A 25,553-nucleotide genomic window follows, 5' to 3' on the forward strand; every position below is an offset into this window, starting at 1 on the left:
ATTACCATATACCATTATCTGAAGGAAGTACTAAATATTAAATACATCCTTCATTAAACACATTATTACACAAAATGCAGAGGATTATATTTCAAAAAATCCCACTCATCTTCACTTGACAATTCCAATCAAAAATACACATTTCCAATATCAAATAGATATTTTCTGAGAAAGAAGGTATTCTAGACAATTGATAATTTTAGATAAAAGCTGCATGTGCACATAAGTGTATTACAATGGTATGCAGCTAACAGGTGACATTAAAGTTCAAAGTAAATTTATTAGCAAAGTACATATGTGTCTCTATATACAGCCCTGAGATTTATTTTCATGTAGGCATACTCAGTAAATCCATAAAAGAATAATAACCATAATAGAATCAGTGAAAGACCACACCAACTTGGGCATTTAACCTGTGTGTAAAATACAAATACAAAACTGTGCAAATACAAAAAGAAAGACATAATAACAATAAATATCGAGAACATGAGATGAAGAGTCCTTGAAAGTGAGTCCATAGGTTGCTGGAACATTTCAGTGATGGGGCAAGTGAAGTTGAGTGAAGTTATCCCCTTTATTTCAAGAGCCTGATGGTTGAGGGGTAATAACTGCTCCTGAACCTGGTGGTGTAAACCCTGAAGCTCCTCTACCTTCTTCTCAATGGCAGCAGCATGATCTGGGTAGTGGGGGTACCTGATAATGGATACTGCTTTCCTGCAATAATGCTCAATGATGTGGAGGGCTGTATTCATGATGGACTAGGTCATATCCTCTATTTTTGTAGGACTTTCTATTCAAGAACAATGGTGTTTCCATACCAAGCCTTGATGCAGCATATCAATATACTCTCCCACCACACATTTATGGATGTTTGGCAAACTTTTAGATGTCTAGCTGAATCTTCACAGACTCCTCTGTAAATAGAGGCACTGCTATACTCTCTTCATAATTGCACTTATGTGCTGGACCCAGGACAGGTCCTCCAAAATGATAACACAGACAAATTCAAAGCCGCTGACCCTCTCACCAGTGATCCACCAATAAGGACTGGCTCATAGACTTCAGGTTTCCTCCTCCTGGTCAATAATCAGCTCCTTGGTCTTGCTGACATTGAGTGAGAGGTTGTTGTTGTGGCATCACTCAGCCAGATTTTCAGTCTCACTCCTATATGCAGATTCATCATCACCTTTAATTTGACCTATGACAATGATGTCATCAGCAAATTTGTAAATGGAATTGGAGCTGCGCTTAGTGGAAAGTGAGTAGAATGGGGAGCTAAGCACACAGCCTTATGCTGCACCTGTGCTGATGAAGATTGTAGAGGAGTTGCTGTTGCCAATGCAAACTGACTGGGTCTGCAAGTGAGGAAATCAAGGATCCAATTGCACAATGAGGTATTGGGCCCAATGTCTTGAAGCTTATTGATTAGTTCTGTGGGGTCAATTATATTGAATGCCAAGCTGTAGTCGATAAAGAGCATCCAGGTATATATTTTTGCTATCCCGATGTCCCAGGGTTGACTGAAGAGCCAATGAGATGGCATCTACTGTGGACCATTTGTGCTAGTAAGTAAATCAGAGTGCATTCAAGTTGCTTCTCAAGCAGGAGTTGATATGTTTCATCACCAAAGTCTCAAAAAACTTCATCACTGTGGACTTAAGTCCTATTGGACAATAGTTAATGAGGCTGGTTACCATGTTCTTCTTAGGCACCAGTACAAGTGAAGTCTGCTTGAAGCAGGTAGGTATCTCAGATTGCCGAAGAGAGAGGTTAAAGATGTCAGTGAGCACTCCAGCCAGCTGATTAGCACGGGTCTTTAGTACTTGGCCGGGTACCCCATCCGCTCCATGTTCTTTTCATGGGTTCACCCTCCTGAAGGCTGCTCGCACGCCTGCCTCAGGAATCACAAGATCATCAGGCACTGTGGGAGCTTGTGATGGTTCCTCCATGTTTTGATTGTCAAAGTGAGCATAAAAGGCATTGAGCTCATCTGGCAGCAAAGCCTTGTTGTCGCCTATGTCACTTGATTTTACTTTATAAGAGGTGATAGCATTCACACCTTACTAAAACCATCAAGCATCCTTCATTGATTCAAGTTTAGTCTAGAATTGCCATTTTGCCCATGAGATGGCTTTCCAGAGATTGTACCTTGACCTCTTGTAACTTTCTTGGTCACCAGATACGAATGCCTCTGATCTGGATCTCGGCAGATTCGGGATCTCATGGTTCATCCAGGTCTTCTGTTTGCGAAAGATTCTGAATAATTTTGTGAAAATGCACTTGGCTGCAACTGTTTTTTAAGAAGTCCATGACAAACATGGTGTATCCATTCAGAACCCCAAATGAGTCTTTGTACATGGCTCAATCCACTGACTCAAACCAGTTCCATAGACACACATCTGCCTTCTGCCAACACCTCTTTGTTGTTCTAATCTCCGGAGCTTTTGCTCTTTAGCCTCTGCCTGTAAGCAGGTAGGTGAAGGACAGCTAAGTGAATAGATTCCCGAAATACGATCTGGGCAAGAAACAGTAGACATTCTTTATCTTAATATAGCAGTGGTCTAGTGTGCTGGGACCTCTAGTATTACAGGCTAAATGCTGATGGTAATTGAGCAGGAATTTCTTCAATCAAGCCTGGTTGAAGTCCCTGACTATGATTCAAAATGTGTCGAGATGGATTGTTTCTTGTTTGGAGATGACATCACGCAGCATCTCAAGTGCTTGATTATAGTCAGCCACTGGTAGAACAGCCGGCATTTGATTGGTAGGTGTTCAAGGTCAATGGAACACAAATTGGACAAAACCGCCACATTGGAGCACCGCCAAGAGTTTATCATGAAACATATACCTCTACCATTTGCCTTTTCCAAATCAGAAGTTTGGTCCATTCTGTAAATCGAGAAACCTTTGGGTCTGATTGCCATATCTGGCATGCTGGGAATAAGCCATGTCTTGATGGAACACAACAACTTCCTGTTTCTCTCTGATACAGCAATCTTGACCTCATTTCCTCAAATTTTTCTGCCAGTGACTGCGAACAAGATGCTCAGTAGAATTGATCTCATTCCTCTGGGTTTCAGCCTACAGAATTCAAATTCTAACTGAAGTGTTTTTGGTCCAAACTATGATCTTTACTGTTAACAATAGGACTGATAATTAATCGTCAAAATCGTGGTAGGTTAATTATGCTGGCTGTCTCAGTAAAGCAGCCAGAGTAATTAAAAACCTCATTACCCTGGACATTCCCTCTTCGCCCCCTCCCATCGGACAGAAGATACAAAAGCCTGAAAGTACACACCATTAGGTTCAAAGTCAGTGGGAGAATGGGATTACTTTGAGAGTAGCAAACACTCAATGAGCTTAAATAGCATTCTTCACCAGAAAGAGATTATATAGTGAAGTAAAAATAGTTAATATATAGTATGTAGTATATGATAATAATGTCACTGTAATTGTAACATAATAGTGTCTTAGGTTAAATGATAATAGTGACTGCTGGTAATTTTTTTCAGATTTGCCATACATAGCTTAAAATTGGAATTATTAATTATTCAAGTTATAAACATAATAAGACAAAAAATGATAATGCAGGAAACCTATCAGGAATGATAATTGAAGGATCTACAAAATGAATTCAGGAATATAGTAACAGAAGGTGACAGTTTGGCTCATTAGGAAACAAACAATTCTGAGAAGGTTGCTGGAAGATTATTCTGACATAACATGGTTCTTATAAAACAGGATGAACAAAATAAAACATGAATAGAAGAAATATCTACTGTTTTCTGAGATTCTCATTGATATTTCTGAATTACAATATTCTTTTTCACTTTAATGTCTTTTGTTCCATTTGTACTTACCTGGTAGATCGGGTGCCATTTTTTTCACAATCTCTCCAGCTCTTGGTAGAATGATAATCTTGTACAAAATGTAATCGTCGCTAGAATCCAAATCAGAAGAGAGCAGCATATGGTCCTCTATTAATTTAGACTCTCCTTCTGCTAGTTCAATAGCAAGGTTGTTAATTAAGAAAGGAGGACTGTCATCTTTGGGCAAGATATTAATTGGAAACTTGTGTCTTGTTGCATGTTTACCATCAAAGATTCGGAATATAATATAATCTTTGGTTGTATCACTGTCGTCATGGTGATAGTGCACAACTCCATCTGTAATGTCTCTTATGTTACACATGAATCCTTTGGTGCCTGATGATTGTACAAGTTGAAAAACAGAGAACTTCCATTAAATATGAGACTACTACAATGAATGTTGCTTTAAAGATTTATGCCATTTGTCATCCATTTTATGTCAATATAGTATATTTAACAGTGCACCCAACCTCTACAATAACATATTTGGAAAATGTCAACTTGGACTTAAACAGCAGTCTGTAAATAATAGCAAAAGGCCTTCTTTAATGTCAGATCAGAACTGTGATATTATTTCAGCCTGGAAATGTTCAAATATTGGCAAACTGAAGTGCTTTTTTTAATTTCTTAATTTTTTTGAGATTTGTAGTTTGCTGGCAACATTCAGCATTCATTACCCATTCCTAATTGTCCAGGAATAGTTGGCAATGAGACATCTTTTAGATCCACAGAAGTAATTTCAGTGAAGGTACTCCCGTAATCTGTTGGGCGTGGAATTCTAAGACTTAAGTTCAGCAATAATGAAGAAATAGTGATATATTCCCAAGATAGGATGATATGTGACTTGGAGGGTTCCCAGGCATCTGCTGCCTTTGTCCTAGATGGCAGAGATCATAGATTTGGGAGGGGTTATTGGTATAACCTAGCTAATTAACTTCAATCCATCTTGAAGATGGCACATACAGCAGCTAATGTTTGCCAGTTTTGTAGGAATTAATGTTTGGTTTGGGAGACAGGGTTCTAATCTAGTAGTTTGCTTTGTTTTGGAAGGTGTCAAGCATCGCCAGAACTGCCCTTGTCGGGGCAAGTGAGGAATATTTCATCACACTGCTGGACTGTACCGTGTAGGTGGTGGGAAAGAATTTGGTTTATCAGAAGGTGAATCACTCCGTGCAAGTTATCCACCCCGAAACCTTCTCTTGTAGCCACAATATTTACCTGGCTGGCTCAATTGTGTAACATGGGATTAAAAAATCTAGTAGTTTTAATCACATTGACAAATAAGAATAGCATAGCAATTAGATCTTGCTCCATCTCCCCAGCAGAGCACATGGGATCAAGAGCCAGAGCTGAATGAGTCTGCTGCTCAGCAGCTCAGCAGCCTTTACTTGAATTTCATGTTGATATCATGATTTTCAGCAGGCTGATTATTTAAAACAATAAGTTGATTCCCATGTTATGAGCTCCAGTTCTATTGCCACACTTCACCCTGTAGCAGATCAGGGTTCACTATATACAGTATCGGCAGTCAACTCCTTGAAACCAGTAAAGCTTCTGTTTTATTTTTGATATTTAGGCTGTTTTGTTTAATATTAATGAAGATTTTTGAAATATTATTGCATTAAACGTGCATTATTATATTATCTCAGATTAATTGACACCTCTGGTGCAAATACTTTCTAGAAGTGTATTTATGTTAATTGCTTTTAACATGGAGAAAGATCATTGCTAATATCTGTGCTTTTTACCTCGAACTGTGAGCCGTCCATGATGCAAACCATCCACTGCTATTATACGTACAGCATTCAAATTATCATTGTCCACTATCTGGAAATTATCCCAAGTAATTGCTCGAGACTGGCCTTCCAGTAAGTCCAGACCTGCGCAGATTAGAAATAATGCAAGCCATTAAAAGGAGGTTTCCAACTATTAACTACAGATATCCCATGTCACTGTAATAGAAATCCAGATGGAGCAGCTTTATAACTTTAACTCAACTCAAAATAAGTCTGGAATTACATTGGTTATAATATTAAAATTAAACATGAAGCCATTGAATCCAATTGGTTCACTGATGTTCTTCAGGCAAAGCAACCTGTTGTAATCCTGTTTTCTGGTCAATATGTGCATATCAGTGTATTTGACTCAATGGGCCAGAAAGGCATCAAGTTATGTCATCAGCTTTTCAGGATAACAGGGAATAAACAATAAATATTGGCCCCACCAACAAAGCCATGCACTGAGAGTGAAAAATAAGCAAACAAGATTCTTGATAACCATTTTAAGGAATGATAGAACAAGCACAGAATGATTCAAAGTTCAAAGTTCAATGTAAATTTATTATCAAAGTACCTATATGTCACCATATACTACCCTGAGATTCGTTTTCTTGTGGGCAGTCAGAGTAAATCCAAGAAACATAATGGAATTGATGAAAGACCGTACCCAACAGGATGGACAACCAATCAGCAAAGAAACTAACCGAGCATGTACAAAAGAAATAATAATGATGATGATAATAATAATAGAATAAGCAATAAGATATTGAGAAGAAAAGATGAAGAGTCCTTGAAACTGAGTCCATAGGTTGTGGGAACGGTTCTGTGATGGGGCAAGTGCAGTTGAGTGAAATGATACCTGCTAGTTCAAGAGCCTGCTGATTGAAGGATAAAGACAGTTCCTGAACATGGGGTCATGGGTCCTAAGGCTCCTGCGCCTTCTTCCTAATGGCAGCAGCAGGAGGAGAGCATGGCCTGGGTAGTGGGGTCCTTGATGATAGATGCTCCTTTTCTGCGATAGCACTCTCTGTAGTTGTGCTCAGGGATGGAGAGGGCTTTACCCATGATGAACTGGATTGTATCCACTATGTTTTGTTGCATTTTCCTTTCAAGGGCATTGGTGTTTCCATACCAGAATGTGATGCAACCAGTCTATATGCTCTTCACTATGCATCTATAGAAGTTTGTCAAAGTCTTGGGTGTTATCACCACCTTTGATTTGACCTACAAAAGCAGTGTCATTGGCAAACTTGAATATGGCATTGGAGTAGTGCTTAGCTTCATGCTCAATAAATATAAGGTGAGTAGAGCAGGTGGGTACCTCAGACAGCCAAGAAAGAGGTTAAAGGTATCGTTGAACACCAGTTGATCAAGGTATTGAGTACTGGTCTTTATTACTTGGTCAGTTATCCCATTAGGGCTGGATGCCTTTCATGGGCCCACCCTCCTGAAGGATGTTATTACGTTGGCCTCAGGGACTGAAATCAGAGGGTCATCAGAGGCTGTGGCAGTTCAGAAAGTTCTTCCATGCTTTGACTGTCAAAGCGAGCATATAAGGCATTGTGCTTATCTGGGAGTGAAATCTTGTCACTTGGATTCACTTTGTAAGAGGTAACAGCATTCAAGCCCTGTCACAGCAGTTGCGCATCCTTCATTAAATCAAGCTCGGTCCAGAATTGCCACTCAATGCGAGATGGTTTTCTGGAGGTTGTACCTGGGCTTCTTCTATTTTACTTAAGTCACCAGACCTGAACACTACTGATTGGGTCCTCAGCAGATTGGGGATCTTATGGTTCATCCAGGACTTCAGGTTAGGGGAAGACTGAATGATTTTGTGGGGACACACTCAACTACGACTGTTTTTATTAAGTCCATGACAACCATGGAGTGTTCAATCAGAACCACAGATGAGTCCTTGAACATGACCTAGTCCACTGAATCCAAGCAATCCCTTAGCCGGTCTTTTTCCTCCCATGCTCACTTCTTTGTTGGCCTTATCTCTGCATCCTTCTCTTTAGCCTCTGTCTGTATGCAGGTAGGAGAAGGCCACACAGGTGATCAAATTTCCGAAAATATAGTCTAGGCATGGAACAGTATGCAGTCCTTATTGTAGTATTGCAGTGGCTGAGCACATTGGGACTCCTGGTGCTGCAGATTATTTGCTGATGATAATTGGACAGAAATTTCTTCAAACAAACTTGATTGAAGTCCCTGACTGTGATTTGAAATGTGTCAGGGTGGTTGCTTTTTGTTTGGTGTTGTCGGCATTCAATAACTCGAGTGCCTGATTAACATCAGATTTGGTGGTATGTAAACTGTGGTCAGGATCAAGGAAGTGAACTCTCTTGGTGAACAGAACCATCCACACTTAATTGTTGGATGTTCCAAATTAGGGGAACAAGAGTACTACAAAACCGCCATGTCCAAGCACCACAAAGAATATATCATGAAACACAGACCCCCACCTCTTGCCTTCTCAGAATCAGCAATTCAGTCCATCCTGTGTAAAAGAAGCTTTTGCATACAGTGTGTCTGGAGTGAGCTATGTCTCATGAAACAAAGCACAGCAATTTCTCATTTCCCTACAACAGAGCCCTTAGGTCCTCAATCTTGTTCTCCACTAGCCGTAAGTTTGCTAACAAGATGCTGGGTAGAGGGAGTTTCATTTCTCTGCATCTCAGCCTGGTTTGGAGTCCTCCCCTCCCATCTCTCTTCTGGCCATGGCAATGTCTGCTTAAAGGTGTCATGCCTGCATGCTTGAGAGTTAAACCCACTGAGTTCAGAAGATCTTACAATCTCTAGTTGATTAAGACGGTTCAAAAGTACTTTGCTTAAAGGGAAATTACTGGCTGCAGATTACAATAAAAGCAGAAGATTAGATTAGATTAGATTATGAGAACACTCAGTCCTCTTTTATTGTCATTTAGAATTGCATACATGCATTAAGAAATGATACAATGTTTCTCCGGAGTGATATCACAGAAAACAGAACAAACCAAAGACTAACACTGACAGAACCACATAATTATAACATATAGTTACAGCAGTGCAAGGCAATACCATAATTTGATGAAGAACAAACCATGGGCACGGTAAAAATAGTCTCAAAGTCCCCGAGTCAATCGACTCCCGAGTCCCTGATAGCGGCAGCAAAAGGGAGAAACTCCCTGCCATAAACCTCCAGGCACCGTCAACATGCCAATGCTCTGGAAGCAACCGACCACAGCCGACACTGAGTCCGTCCGTCCGTCCGAAAACTTCGAGCCTCCGATCAACCCCTCCGATACAGCCTCCTGAGCGCCATCCTCTGCCGAGCGCCTTCGACCTAGCCCTGGATGCCGAAACAAGCAAAGCCGAGGATTCGGGGCCTTCTGCTCCAGAGATTCCGGTTACCACACAGTAGTAGCGGCAGCAAAGTGGGCACTTCAGAAATTTTCCAGATGTTTCTCCGTACTCTAGCATGTCTGTCTCCATCAAATCAGAATTGTGCAAGGTCCCCTACTTGACAGATTACAGATATCAATCACCGGAGAGGCCGCGCGTGCTGCTGACGTGCCACCATCTTCTACTCCTCATAAGAGCCATAAGAGCAATATTTAATATATTTGCTCCCCCCATCACTTCTCGTTTAAATTCCCTATCTTGTACTAACCATCTGCTAATCACATAGGATTTATAAACACTGAAATATCCTCACCATTTTCCTCCTTCAGCTTCTGGGCTAAGCAACTTCTTATTCTCAGAGATTTTAACCTCCATCTCTGTCCTCTAATTTTATTGAAATCCTCTCCTCCTGTAATCTCTCTCTCTTTACACAAGTTCCAGTCAACATTCATGGACAGTTTCTTGTCCTTACCAACTTATAGAGCCTGACATCTCCCACTGCTACTATTACAGATGGGGTTTGTTTGTTTATTTATGTATTTGTTTGTTTAATTTATTGAGATACAGCACGGAAATTTATCAAGAGGAATAAGCAGTCAATGTTCTGGGCCAGGATCTTAATGAAGAGTCTCAGCTTGAAACATTGACTGCTTATTCCCCTCCACAGATGCTGCCTGACCTTCTGAGTTCTTCCAATATTTTGTGTGTGCTGCTCTGGATTTCCAGCATCTTCAGAATCTCGTGTTTGTGATTGGCTACTTATTGTATTATTTGTTATTCACATTCCACTGACCCACATAGTCCTCCTTAATGCCATTCAATGCTCATCCGATTAGCGGAAATCATACTTGCCTGGACTCACAAATATCCATCCAACCACAACTCAGGAAGTACATCCAATGCCTTATTTTTCTGCCCTTGGTTTACTTCTGGCGACACCCACTAATCTATCACATGCCTTCCCTTAATTCCCATCTTCATTTACTTTTCACTAATATCTTTAAGGTATCAATTTACAGAAGCAGATAAATTAAACCCAGCTCTCTACCCTACTCCCTATCTTTACTTTCTTACAGTATACTCCTTGTCCATTATCCCATAATGAACAGGCAGAGATTTCCTCCAACTAAATATTAGAACACTAAAGCTACTTGTACCATAAACTTGTAACTTTCATAAGAACATGAAATGAGTGGGAGTATATCAATTCACTCATCTTATGGCCGATCTTTTATGTCAATACAACTCTCTTCAACTAACCCTTAATCTTTCGATTCCTTTATATCTAAAAATCCATCAATTTCTGTGTGGAATATTCTTGGTTCTGGGCCTCCACAGCCCATGTGGGTTGAGAATTTTGAAGATTCACTCCCCAGTTTCTTTATTGTGTACCTTGAATGGTTGACCTTGTATTTTCAGACTGTGATCCATGTTTCTGAACATGTGTCACATGCTAGAATTCAGAATGTTGCAATAAGATCAAATTTCATTCAAGAGAGTATCGGCACATTCTGTTGTATCTCTCATTAAATGACACCTGTTCACTCCCTATCATCGCATCAACAGGAACCAATCTGGTAAATGTCTGATAATTCCCTGTACTGTACCCTCTATAGGAGGAAACTTCATACCAATGCATGATATTCTCAATGTACTCTTGCCAGGCCTCTATATCATTCTGACAAGATGACTCCACTTGTGGAACCTGCCTATTGACTATCAATGATTCATATACAAAGTCAATTACACTGTCCTGAGACATAACTTGGTAATACTCCTGTATAATGCTTTGCAACATTTTATACATTAAACATGTTACACAAGTTCACATTATTGTTTCAAACAAAAAACAAAAGAGGAAAGAATATGAATGAGTCCTAAGGTAAAAACCTAGTGATGTCTGTCAATTTGACTTGTGGCAGCCGAGAGCTTCAACAAGACAAATCAATGTTCATTAGTGCAGGATGAGAAAGTTCAGTACATGATTCCACTGATACACAGGGGCTTTAGGCTTTTATTTTGGTGCAGAGCACACAGGTAACTGGGTTTTTAAAGCATTTATATCTAATGGAACAAATTTAAGTAGAAGATGAATGATTAGGAATGAAGGTTGCCTTTAACTGGCAATTAAGTTGATAACTCTCAAAACTAATTTCTTCATTAGCTTAAAGATATCAAAGAGAAATTTCACATTGTTTGAACAAGGTTAGGCTAGATTTCTCTATTTTCATTTGAAGCTTGAATTTTCATATTGCCTAACAGAACTTGATTCTGCACCTGGCGTCCACCCTTAGCCCCAACCTGTGGAGCTTTTCCCATTTGTGCATGTTTCATGTGTGCACGAGTATAATTTCAATTCTTGATTCATGTTCAACAGCACAGTGGGGAATGTTAAAGGTCTGTAATCTGTGGTCCAGGAATACGGAAACCAATTATTGGCCAGTTGGGAGCAGAGGAGAAATTGAGTAGTTCATGCAACTATATTAATTCAGTGATACAATTGTAATGTAGTCACAGGATTCATAACTCAATGGATTCCGGTTAATTGGACCACTATTAATCGGGCAGTTATTTATGTGGGGCAACTCAAAGAACAAAAACTAATTGAGAAGCTAGCTGGGATTCCCTTCACTTATTTGGGCCACAATGTCGCTTAATTGCAACATGAAACTGTTGCCAACTAGTTTCTAACTAGCATCAGTCAGGTGCACTTGTGCGACTGTTAGACATTACACCATACTTACAGCAAACAGTTTCTAAATAGAGTCAGTTTCACGTGTCGGTGTTCAAATGGCAGCGATACTTGTCACTGATAAATGGTGAGAAATAAGCAGTAAGACAATTTGCAACTGTTTTGCTCACTGCGGTTTCATGTACCAGATACAGCCAGGAGTGAAAATAAATGATTTCCAGTACTTAGGACCTATGAAGAATTTGAAGGTATTGACAATCATCTTGAATGTTACAATGAAAATGAGGATTTAGAGAACATAATCATTGAAAGCATTGTATGAAGACAGTCTATTACCTGTACGAGATGCTTTCACTGAATTTGTTGACTTACAGTCAATCAAATGAACATGGCAGGGTACACTGAATGAATTCTTACATCAATAATTATTGGGAACCAACACACAGTTTTATAGTACTATAGTGATATTGGTAGTGTTCTAATTTTTTCTGTATTTCATTTAAATACATTAATCATTATTCATTTTGTCTTTTTATACCTTTTTAACTATTTCCATGGAACTTCATCTAATTGAGGCAGCCACTTAATTTGGCAAAATGTACTGGATCTGATATGTCCCAATTAACCAGAATCCATTGCACATTGCAAATAAATTGGAATAGAAACAGCCTAGTAAAGCTATTTTGACATTCAAATTAAAATTTAAACATAAAAATAAACACCAATCTCATAACACATACCCATATTCCAAGAAACCCTTGGTGCATTAGTATCTGCTGTTCTGATAGAAAAGTGAACAACGATGGAAGCACTGGCCATAAAAAATGTATCGATAGCCTTAAACTCAACCTAAGATATACAAAAAAAAAACAAGCATGAACACCTACACTGAACATCAAAAGATCTTTAGATGCATTTGCTTACAATACATTTTTCTTCTTACCAAAATGGGAAAGAGTGGAAATTTTTTAACATTTTGTACTTTGTGTTGGCAACTAGAAGGATGAAATTAGCAAACACACAGACAAAAAATTGAAAATGAAAACTATATCCTGCAATTATACTTCCATTCCAGGATTCCGGGAAACTAGCACAATATAACAACTCTAAATACTGATCTGACATGTATAAAATATTCATTCTTTGTTATATCAGTGGAAACAAAACATGATTTTTTTTATAAAGTGAGGAATCTACCTGAATAACACAAGTATATAACTTTTTAAAAGTTCTATAATAGTAGCATAATATAGGTAATATAGGAAAATTACAAGGGGTATTGATCACAATCTCCCAAACAGTAACTTATTTTAAAACCTGAAGATTTTGGAAGGAAGAAAATTGAGGGAGATTAGATATTTTACTACCTTCAGATCTTATCAAAGTATGAGCTGGAGTAGGGAATAGTTTTGTCATGTGTAAACTAAATTTCCAATTTGTTAAGGTATGGGACTGAAATGGGAATTACTCTGAGGAAATGCCAGCCATAGTGAGAATCCAGGAAAATGGAAGGAAACATCGAACAGGATATTCACAGATAAAAACAAAGACAGAAGAGAATTCTGTTCCTAGACATACATTTTTGAAACTCAAGAATTAAAATGATTCAACATACCTCATAATTCCTTCTTTCAGGATGGCTAGTGTTAGGTGGTTGGTACGCTATCTTAATTTCATATAAATCCTGCCAGCTGAATGAAATAATGGGTTTAGTATGGTCGTCCAAGTGAGTTAGGTACCCTTCATCAGGAGGCTTGGTGATGTTGAAAATCAACCTGTCCTTTGGGCTCTCATCATCCTCTGCATCAATTGTGGCAATGTTCATTGGTGTCAAGATGAATTGATCAACCTCCAGGATGTACATTGACATGAAGGCTGCTTTTGGTTTCTGATTTTGTATTGCACCTTTTATGACAACTTGAAGCCAAGCATTCTCTACCTGTCAAAGAATATTCTGATTTTTCACTGCTTACTTTTAAAAAATATCATTTTCAAGATTCTGCTAAAATTCATAAAAGCAGAGTACCAAACGCTTCACTTCAAGAAGGAAACCTTCACTTTAAAACTGAACTGAGAATGTTTCAATCAGTTATTCAATATCCCAATATTTTAAGTGCAAAACACATTCACATTTTCCAAAGGAATAATGGGTATCAAACATTACTTTGGTCCTAGTTATGAAGATTAACTTCATGAATGGGTATGAGTAAGTAAATTGAAAGCTACAAAACTTCAGTTATTTTTTACTATTGTGATAATTTTGTTTTCTGCTGTCACTTAGGTTCTTATCATCAAGAGTAGAAATAATTTTTTGCCAGAATGTGTAATCTCCTCAACACAATTACACATATTAGAGTTTTAACAAGAGGATTCCATCATTCATTTAAGTCATTTAAAAGACTGATAGAGAGAGAAAACGTTCCATCAACCTGAAATGTTAACTCATTTTTTCTTTTGGCAGACAATGTCTAACCTACCGAATATTTCCAGTATCTTATGATTTACTTCAGATTTTCAGGTATGGAGGGATACAAATTAACCATTCTGTGCTTATATCATTTGTAATCTCATTGCTAATCAATCCTCATTTTAGGAAGGGTTAAAGTATGCAGAAGATGTATTACAAAGAAGGTAAATTCAATGGCTGCATAAAATCATGTTAAAACCTCTTAATAACCGCTTGGATACTGCAGCAGGAAAACAACAAATGCAGAACATCTTTCAATTAGAGCAATACTGACTAACAGCTCGCTACTGACTAACAGCTCGCATTCCCTGTGTAACAAACTAACGATGTACATTGATGTTTCTCACAATGGCTAGGGAAATATCTTTACATGAGACAGGGCAACAGAAAATTAATTACAAACCTGTATCATTTCCAGCCTTGACATTCAATTACCATGCAAGGTAAAGCTGCCTCATTCAATGAGAATACCAATTAACCCTAAGAAAAAATGTTGACACACACTTTTTTTTTTAAAAAGGGTGCTGCAATGTGTGTCATACATTGACCCAACAGGCAATCATTTTCACAAATACCTTTTCAGAAGTCATTCAATAAAAGACGATCCTTTGGATTCTTCAAAACACTTGCCTATAGATTTTATTCCATACCTTAGGTTTCTTTTCTCTTTAATTATTCTACTTCAATCACAGCAGAGGTTAATAAGTTGAGACACTTTGTAAAACATTCCAAAAACATTCACAATTCTTGTCTCATCAAATTCTTTAACTGCCCTTTACCTCTTAATGTCACTGCAAGCAGTTATCTTCTGCCACCACAGTGAACTTCCTGTACCTATTTAAGTTTTGCTGCTGGCAAGGAAGTAAGGAGAAAATAACTGTTTAATGGACCGCATCAAATGAGGGCTGGGTAGTAAGGAAATGTGGATCGTTAAATAAATCAATTGAGAGTAGAGTTTTACAGATTTCTGTTGGAAATCAGGGAATTACCACAGAAGGTTAAATAGTTGGAAATAGTCCATTTGACTGTACTTTGTGTATAGTTGGTAGAAAAAATGCTCTGAATTACAGACTAAAAATCTCAGTCAATACTTTCTTAATAATAAGCTATCACATTTAAATTTACACACTCCTTTGATTAACTTGAAATAAGTACCTGAAGTGGAAATCTGCTCCTTTGATCTCTGACCTCTACTCTAATTGGAATGTAGTCAGTCTCAGGAGAGGGTGGACTGAGATGCTGATACTTCAGTCCCATTGATAAGAAATCTTCACAGTTAGTCTTTAAGAATCGCATTTCTTTAATACCAGAGGGGCACACCTTGCTGTTGGGACATGAACCTCCAGCCTGTCTTACTGAAGAATTAAAATTGTCAATAGCACTTAATGCACAGTAACATAAATAACAATTTTCATGATTGAATAGATGCATGTGGTTAATGTATCTGCATATTATTTACTATAATTATGCAAATTTTCTTCCAGATTTTCCCCAAATCTCTTTATTTAATTGCCATCTACTGAGTATCATATGATCCCGGTAAATATTTCCTGTTCTTCAGAAAATATAATTTAAATGGCAAATACCTTTTGTAGTATGTTGCTTCTGTGCAGTTCCAAGGTGGCCAGCATCATGAATAACCAGCTGGCCATGGGCTGGAAGGAGAACTTCAGTTGATAGGATTGTTACTGTACAAATTTCACCTACTTTGTTTACATTGTACTTAAAAGATACAACACTTTTGTCAATGGGATTTGATATTCCATAAAATTGTTGCACCTGAAGCCCAACTAATCCAAACCTGATGAGACTGGATATAGGTTCTGTAATTTTCACGTTCAAAAAAAATGTTTCCATAGAAGTCTGGGATTCAGTGAATCTGAAAGTTAAAAGAAATAAGTTAAATGTTAGTCATCTGTACACCTTCTGCCTTCTAATTAGTGAAGTACCATGTCCCTAAAGACATCGTTATTGACCAAGTGAAATCAGCAATTTTAGAGTTTCAGCATCTAAGTGCAATCTTAATCTGTAACTACACTAATATGTGGCTTCAAACACACCGAAGTGCAAAGTCAGTATTTGTAATCCATCCCAAACTGTTTCTGAGTGGCGTGCTGAGTACTCAGTAATAGCATCCCCTCAAATCTAATCAATAAGCTTCAAGAAGTTGATCTCAATACCTCCTTGTTTAATTGGATCTTTGATTTCCTCACTTACAAAACTCAGTCATTTCGGATTGGGGAAAAAAAGTCCTCCAAAATCTCCATCAGCACAGGTGCACCACAAGGCTGTGAGCCTAGTGCCCTCCTCTACCTGCGATCTACGAGGGGTGATTGATAAATTCGTGGCCTAAGGTAGAAGGAGCCAGTTTTAGAAAACCTAGCACATTTATTTTTCAACATAGTCCCCTCTTACATTTACACACTTAGTCCAGCGGTCGTGGAGCATACGGATCCCTTCTTTGTAGAAGTTGGCGTCTTGGACCTCTAGAAAGTGGTTCACAGCAGGGGTGATTGATAAGTTTGTGGCCTAAGGTAGAAGGAGATGAGTTATTAACTTCAAGTTTTCTGCATAATCACTCAAAGAGTTGAACTGCATGTGCATGTAACGAGAGCTGTATAACTCATCTCCTTCTACCTTAGGCTACGAACTTATCAATCACCCCTGCTGTCGACCACTTTCTGGAGGTCCAAGATGCTGACTTCTACAAAGAAGAGTTCTACATGCTCCACGACCGCTGGACTAAGTGTGTAGATGTAGGAGGGGACTATGTTGAAAAATGAATGTGCTAGGTTTTCTAAAATCGACTCCTTCTACCTTAGGCCATAAACTTATCAATCACCCCTTGTATTAATAAGAGTATGGCTAACCAGAGCTCCAATGCTACATTTAAGTTTACTTATGATGCCACTGTTTTTGGCCGAGTCCAAGGTAGTAACAAATCACCATGCAGGAAGGAGATAGAAAATCCAGCTGAGTGGTACCACAGCAACCCCTCACTTAATAGCAGCAATACAAAAGGAACTGATTATTAACTTCAGGAGGAGGAAACCAGATGTCGATGAGCCAGCGCTCATCGGGGGATCAGAGGTGGAGAGGGTCAGCAACTTTAAATTCCTTGGGTTATCTTTTCAAAGGGCCTGTCCTAGGTCCAGCACATAAGTGCAATTACGAAGAAAGCACAGCAGTGCTTCTATTTCTTTCAAAGTTTGTGAAGATTTGGCATGACATCTAAAATTTCGACAAACTTTTATAGATGTGTGGTGAAGAGTATATAGACTGGTTGCATCACATTCTGGTATGGAAACACCAATACCCTTGAACAGAAAATCCTACAAAACCTAGTGGATACGGTCCAGTCCATCATGGATAAAGCCCTCTCCACCAGTGAGAACATCTACATGGACTGCTGTTACAGGAAGGCAGCTTCTATCATCCAGGACCCCCACCACCCAGGCCACTCCCTCTTCTCATTGTTCTCATCAGGAAGATACAGGGACCTCAGGAGCCACACCAGCAGGTTAGAAACATTTATTACCTTTTGAACCAGTAGGGATGACTTCACTCAGCTTCTCTCACCCCATCACTGAACTGTTCCCACAATTTATGGACTCACTTTTAAAGATTCTTCATCTCATGTTCTCAATATTTATTGTTTATTTTTTTTTTGTATTATTTTTATTATTTATTTTGTATTTGCACAGTTTGTCTTTTACACAGCGGTTGTTTTTTCCATCCTGTTGGGTGCAGTCTTTTATTGAGTCTATTGTGTTTCTTAGATTTACTGTGCATGCCCACAAGAAAATGAAGCCCAGGGTTGTATATGCTGACATATATGTACTTTGATAATGCATCTATTTTGAACCTTGAACCTTGAGTCATTTCATAGAACTAGTAACATTACTGTGTAACTGGAAGTCATAGAAAGTTCAGGCAATAGATTTTCTTTCCTGAGGAAGCCAAAGTGAGTAATATTGTCAAGTTTTAATTTCAAAGTTATTTAATGAATAAATTCCCAGTTGTTATAATGGAATTTGAACCCACAACTCCACATTATAGGTGGTCCTTTCAGTTTACTAATATTATAACTTTAATGCCATACACCGAAGGGTCATTGCTAGCAACATATAAGCTATCAGTGGCTGCCTGAAATGAAGGGAAGTTTATACTTGACACAAAACACAATCCTTTGATCCAATAAGCATTTTTATCTGAAAAGTTATGATTAGGTTAGCTTTGTTTGTTACATGTACATCAAATCATTGATTCAGTGAAATAGGTCATTTTGCGTCAACAACCAACTTAGTTCGAATAAGTGCTGGGAGCAACCCGGATGTGTCACCATGCTTCCAGTGCCAATATAACGTGGCCACAATTTGCTAACCCTTCCTGATCTGTATGTCTTTGGAATGTAGGAGGAAGGCTGAACACCCGGGGAAAACCCACACGATCACAGGAAGAACATATAAACTCCTTACAGACAGTGGCTGGATTTGACCCTGATTGCTGGTGCTGTAAAGCTTTTTCCTAGCCGCTATACTACTGTGCCTCCTCTGAAGTTATGTCTCCCTTGTAAGCAGTTCAGATAATGCAATGGTTCACAAGACTGACTAACATAACAACAGTGGCTTAGGGGATCCAGTGTTAACAAAAATTATGTGGAGGGAGTTAGAGTACTTCAAGTTAGAAACAGTGAAAATCTTTCTCAATGACAAAGAATTGAAGTAGATAATTTCAGACAAATACAGTGTTTGTTAACTGTCAATATGCAACTTCAAGAGTAGGATGATGTATACAGCATGCCTAAACATCACACCCTCCCTTTTTACACAAAATCCACTCTTCCTTTTCAAAGTACCAAAATGATCAAACATTATGTGAACACTGTTAGACAGACTTGCTTAAAAAGAATGAGATGTTGCCTTAAAAGCGAGAGCCAATCGCGTTTGAAATGCACCAAAGACAGAACTTGTGAATGAAATTAGAACTTAAGTGACACTGTGGTCATACTTCAAGTACACTTGGTTCAATGACACTAATTGCTATGTTGCCGTTTATAATTGAAACAACTTTGAGGTAAGATATAAAAATCTGAATGGCCAGAAAGCAATTGGAAATTATACCTGCATTGAAACTTTAGTAGGAATAGTTCTATATTAGTTGAGATTTAAAACTATCAAAGTTTCTAGATGGCTTATACATTTGTAATAACAGCACAGAATTGTTCATTTTCTAAATAATTGGGAATCTCACCCGTGACTACCCGGTGAGAAATGAAATGCCCCGTGGTGTATCAGCAGGTATAAGAATCAGGCTGAAACAGAGCTACATTGTTGGAGGTAAGAAATGGGAGTTTTACTGCTAAAGTTCTGCAGCACACACAAAATGTTGGAGAAAATCAGTGGTCAGGCAGCATCGATGAGGGAGATAAACAGTTGATGTTTTAAGCCAAGATTCTTCATCAGGACTGAAAAGGAAGGGTGCAGAAGCCAAAATAATAAGGTAGGGAGGGGAAGGAGTACAAGCCAGCAGGTGATGGGTAAGACCAGTTGAGGGAGAAGAGGTAAAGGGCTGAAGAAGGAATCTGATAGGAGAGAATTGTGGAATAAAGCAAAGGAGGTGGGGAACTGCGGGAGGTAATTGACAGGTCATTAGGGCAAGGAAGGAGAAGGAAAGGCCACCAAAATGGAGGAAAAGCAAATGGGAGAAGGAGGAAACAGTGGTAAGTGGTTACCAGAAGCTAGAAAAATTATTGTTAATGTCATCAGATTGGAGACAACCCATACGGTATGACGTGTTGTTCCTCCAATCCAACCTGCATTTGGCTTCATTGTGGCAGTGGAGCAGCTGTGGACAGACATGTCAGTGTGGGAATAGGAAGTCAAGTTGAAATGGGTAGACACTGGGAATACTAAAGTTCACCTTGGTGCTGCTAGTGAAAGCATAAAATGGTACTTGTTAATTTCTTTATTGACACTAGCATCTTTTGAGGAGCTGAGGAGTGGGTGTGGATAAGGTTTCGGGTCAACTAAGCATGCAACTAATTTCAAGGTATAAAAAAAGATAACGGATGGTTCTGTTCTCTGAACTTGGAGCTACAAATACTACTACGTTGACTCAGGCCTAGGGGGCCAGCGTTGGGCACGATGATAGACTCTCCACTTCTCCCACTCCCTCATCAGTGTGTTCAGTTCATCTACATTTGCCACGCCGCTGTCTTCTAGGAGTGTGTTGACCATTGTCTTGGGAGGGTGCCCAGGGTTCATCCTCCCGTGCTTGGGCTCCCATATGATGACTAGGCTGGCAGGTAGCTCGGGGTGGCGTAGACAGTGCCCCGCTAGTTGCAGTCTTCTCGCCTCAATTTTAGTGGAGAGCATCGGTAGGTTGTCATAGAGCTCAACGTTCATCACGTGCTGTTGCCAACTCACATCAAGAGCCATCCGGAGCATTCGTGTATAGCAACCATCTAGAGACTTCCACATCATCTTGGTGAGTGTCCACGTCTCGCATCCGTACGTGAGAATGGACTCTATGACGGCTATGAAAATCCTCTTTTTAAGCTCTCTGGTCAGGTTCGACTTCCAGATTTCCTTCATGTCGTTCATAGCCCTCCACACCAGCACCTTCCATATCTTTATGTCCTTCTCCGAACTCATCATTCTTGACCCGAGGTACTTGTAGTCAAAGACTTTCTTAATGGTATCATTCTCTACGATCTTCAGAGTACCTTCGACGCAGTTAAACACCATGTACTCTGTCTTTTTAGCATTTAGGTGAAGTCCAACTTTATAGCACTCAATTTCCACTTTTGTCAGCAGCTGCTGTGCCTCCTCCATCTGGTCAAAGAGCAGAACTATGTCATCTGCAAAATCGAGATCTGTGACCCTTTTGGTTCGCCCTGGTTTTATGGTAAAACCAAGCTTGTTATGATCTTTGGTAGCTTGACGCAGAGCGTAATCAAGGATGATTATAAAGATGTAGGGTGCCAGAGTGTCTCCTTGCAGCACACCAGCTAGGAGCTCGAACACTGCTGTTTCTCCGTCCGGCGATACAACTTTCGCCATGGTTTTGGTATAGCTGGACCCTATTGCTCTCAGTAGATGGTCTGGCACTCCATAAGCTTTCAGGATCTTCAGCATTTTATCTCAGTGAATGGAGTCAAAAGCTTTGCGAAAACCGATGTAAGTAAGCACGGCTGGTAGGTTGTTCTTCTTGACTTCCTCGATGATCCTACAGAGAGCAAGTATTTGCATTACAGTTGTGTGCTTCTGCCAAAAACCATTCTGATTGAATCTTAGCTTAGGGTCAATGCGGTGCGAATCCTGTTCAAGATCATCCGATTGTATAACTTTGATAAGATGCAGGTCAAGCTGATACTGCGGTAGTTATCTGCCTTTGTGAGGGATCCAGACTTGGGGACTGGGATAATGTTTGAGAGTGACCACTGTTCTGGTTTGTCGCCTTTAACTACAAATACACAGTATGGTTAATGTACTGAGTACACATATTCCTTATCCAATTTCAACCTATCCAGTGCTGTCCCATCTTCACACTTCAATCTTGGAAATTTAAGCATATCTGAGTTAGTCATAAATGATTGAGTGAAAAGTTCATTCTAAAGATAAAACACAATTATTTAGATTACCTGTAAACTCTTAACATCACATTATCCTCCTTGAGTAATGGGCAGCCATTATGAGTGTACTTCACCTCATAGGGGAGGAAATGACAGTCAAAAACCTGTTCAAAAATAGCCATTAGTGAGCATTTTTTGTTTTTATTTTTCATCAACATCACTATTAATTTAATTTCAATTTTAACGAGCTTAGAACTTTAGATATTTGGTTCAAACATTTTTATCACTGAGTATTCTGTTTAACAGTAAAAATAGCAAAGATATGACTCAATATTTTGTATTTCAACCTCACTTTCTCACTTCACTCTTATATTCTTTAATAACCCAAATTTCTTCATGTCCATAATCTGTTCCATTTAAGGGACAACTGTAAGTTTCTGCAGAAAAGGATTTCTCATGATCCCGAAATTGAGTATTTGCCTTAATTCAGTCTGAGATGGAATGGTCAGAATCAGTAGAACCAATTTATCTCAAAGGATGGTGGGCGCTAGGATTCACATATATGTATTGTAGATGCATTTTCATTTTCTTTAAAAGAAAGCTTAGTGAAGGCAGAACAGGGAACAGTGACATGATCTCAGATTTGACTCTTTAGTATTAAGCATTCCCAGGTCAAGTAGATCATCAGTTGCAATTTAGATAAAATGGGAAACTTCTGTAATGAGTATTATTTATCATAATGCAGCAGAAGGCCATTTGGCCCCTGTTGGATTCCATCAATCCAATTACACCTCTTATTATTCTATGCAGCCTCATCAATCTAACAACTTTTTTTTATTATTCCCTACTATCTTGTAATTTATTCTCTCTCATGTGCTTATCATCACCCTTTTTGATTCTTTTTATTGCTACTCACCTTCACCAAGGGGAATTTACAACAGCCAGTTGATCAATGCCTTACTTAGGCCTTAGTTGATGTAGTAGTAGTAGTAGTTGATCTATCAGCATACCTTTGCGATGTAGGGCACAGGGCAGAAGCTCATGCAGCTGCAGGGAGAAAGGACAACCTCCACACAGACTGCCGCAGAGATTAACTGCTCGCCCGTGCACCATGATGAATGCTCTATTCAAGCTGATGTTAAGACAGCCACAGCACAACATCACAAGTAGATTCTGCTAATACCTTCACCGATGTTGCACAATCTGCCTAGTAATCAGATTTTTATTTTTGTTTACAGGGTTATGTATTTCAATATCAAGTCGTCGTTGATAATGAAGCATGATCATGACAAGATCAGATCACGTTATTTGGAAATTTCAGTCAGGCAAGTTCTATCTGAGTCACCTTGCTCTCTGACATTTTCTTTTGCATGGGGATGCATGTCACCATGTAACAGTCTCTTTGAAGCATTGCTGTGTATGGTGGAGCATTTTGTCTTGCAGTGCTCATTAAAGAATTGAACAAGATAGAAATGGACCCTTTGACCCATATATCCACACCAGCCTTTTTGCCCATCTCCATTATTTGCCTATTTTAAGACTATATCCTTCTATGCCTTGCCTATTTAAGTGCCATTGTTGGGCACTCCTGGATCCCATGGCCTTATTCCCATAGCACCAATTTGGTAGACCTGAATAATCCCTCCACAACACCATCATAACTTTGGGATGTGGTAGGAAACAGAAGCACTCACCACATTAAATGTACCCGCTCAATATCCCTGTTCTCAGGAGGGCCTAGGCCTGCAAAATCATATTCCATTAAACTCTTTAAATTTCATGTTTTTAAAACACATGGCCCCTAATCTTTTTCCACCCATCGAGGTGCCTTCTTTCTCTCCACTGTTTCCCACTCACCTTCCAACAACTTAAATGCAGGAGCATCTGCAACATTTTACAATCCCACCAGACCAATGTTGGAACATCATAGACTCTACTTCCACCTTCTCATGTAAAAAGAATGGCTGCAAGCACCCAAATCCCCCACCTCAGTTTACTCTGTACTACTCATCCCTGGACTAGAAGACCACCATATCTCTCAACTTCATGGCTTCAGTAACAATTGGGTCACCGATCTACACTGCCACATCAACTAAGCAGTTGTAGCACGCTCTTATAGCACACTCCTCATTATCTATATTTATTTTACATTATTTTTCAATTGCATTTACTTTGTGAAGGATGACACAAAGTACACTAATGTTATATTCAAATCTTCTACGCTGTACCTGATGAAATCCTTGTCACGCAATACAAACATACACCAAATTGCACTTTCTGTGTTGTGCTCAACTCCAGATAAGTGCTAACAATTAAGTTAAAATTGAATTCAACTGTCACATCTATCCAAAGTGGCATAATGGTTTCTTGATGATCTAAACCTAACCATCCAAAATTAATTTTTTTCTGTTTAGATCCAATGGGGATGATTATCACAGATCCTAAAAGAACAAAGTAAGTCTGATATTTGTGATATCATTTGTTTTATTTCATAAGTGTAAAAATTGTTTATCTAAATGGCAATCATAGGGAATCTGATTACCAGAAAAAATTATCTTCTTCTCTAGATACTTGGATGAAATTAATATTTTTATTCATTTAACCGATGTGGCTTTCAGCATTTTATTGCCTATCCTTAATTGTCCTTGAGAAAGTGATAGTGATTTGCTTTCTTAAATCTCAGTAGACTTTGAAGAATCTTGATCCAGCAATAGTGAAGGAACAGCAATGTATTTCAAAGTCAGGATAGTAAGCGACTTGGAGGGTCTCTTCTGGGTCTTAATGTTTCCATGTTTTTGCTGTCCTTGTCCTCCTGGCTAGTTTTAGAAGCTGTTCTCTAAAGAACCTTGGTGAGTTACTGCAAATAGTATAACGTACTGCTGCTTCAGTAGCAAAATTTATGAATGGTTCTGGATGGGCTTCCAATCAAGTGGGCTGCAATTAAGCTCCAAAATTTGAAAATAATGCAACTTGAGAAAACAAATACAACTTGCTTTTTTACCCAAAAATGTACTCAGAGGAAAAACACACATGTTCTTTTGATCTTAGTTTTAAGAAGAGTGGTTTTAATGAAATTTAGCCCACCTACCTGAGGAGTTAACTTGCCAACACGTTGAGTTACTGGCTCATTCAGAACAACTTCTACCTTGCAGGAATCTTTAGCCTTAGGTATGTTGAACTGCAGGTCATTATCTGTCACAAATGAATGTTGTCCCCTGCCAACTATAATCCCTCCATTCAGTTGAACAAGTCTATCTGCTTTTAGTTGTTCAATGCATAATTTTAGCAGTGCCAACAAAATTAGAAACATCTTCATTTGAAAAGATAACTTCTTTAGACCAGTCATCTTTCAAATAAATATCAGATGAGATCAGTGTTTATAAGAATTGTAGGCTAGAAAAATATTAAATACAAGAGTTGTAATATTTTCCCATTTTGTGCAGAAGATCTGGTTGAAATAAGATTACTTGCAGGAGAATCCACATGCCTGAAGGCAGTCCAGTAGGGTTAGTAAACTGGGATGTTTTTGAATGTTTGTCATTCGGTTCCCAAGTCCTGTGTCTCACATGAATATTTTCCTTTTCATCTCAATTTTCACTTCAATTTGCAGCTGTAAGAGAAATGAATATTTAGACAGTTGTTTTTTTTTTCAAATTTCAAATTCTGAACACTGTTCTCATGAAAGATTTGTAGATATCTGAAATGTAAAGTGAATTTCTGCACATCTTTGAAAAAACGTTGTGGAAGACAATTCATCATTGAATCTGTTTGCTTTCAGCAGTATAAA

At 38.8% G+C, this 25,553-nt stretch overlaps 1 protein-coding gene across 1 annotated transcript in view; it reads right to left on the reverse strand.

The window, feature by feature from the left end:
- Window positions 1-25,141, reverse strand: part of frem1b (Fras1 related extracellular matrix 1b) — a 215,270-nt gene extending 190,129 nt beyond the window's left edge. The window contains exons 1-8 of the mRNA XM_063064975.1: window positions 24,855-25,141; window positions 21,836-21,930; window positions 15,764-16,069; window positions 15,346-15,553; window positions 13,339-13,662; window positions 12,464-12,572; window positions 5,618-5,749; window positions 3,861-4,205 (exon numbers count right to left, since the gene is read on the reverse strand). Of these exons, the coding sequence (XP_062921045.1) occupies window positions 3,861-4,205; window positions 5,618-5,749; window positions 12,464-12,572; window positions 13,339-13,662; window positions 15,346-15,553; window positions 15,764-16,069; window positions 21,836-21,930; window positions 24,855-25,112 (1,777 nt within the window). The 5' untranslated portion in view covers window positions 25,113-25,141. The remainder of the gene's footprint in view (window positions 1-3,860; window positions 4,206-5,617; window positions 5,750-12,463; window positions 12,573-13,338; window positions 13,663-15,345; window positions 15,554-15,763; window positions 16,070-21,835; window positions 21,931-24,854) is intronic.
- Window positions 25,142-25,553: the final 412 nt, after the last annotated feature.

This window comes from Mobula hypostoma, chromosome 12, assembly GCF_963921235.1.
Source record: "Mobula hypostoma chromosome 12, sMobHyp1.1, whole genome shotgun sequence".
Lineage (NCBI taxonomy): Eukaryota > Metazoa > Chordata > Chondrichthyes > Myliobatiformes > Myliobatidae > Mobula > Mobula hypostoma.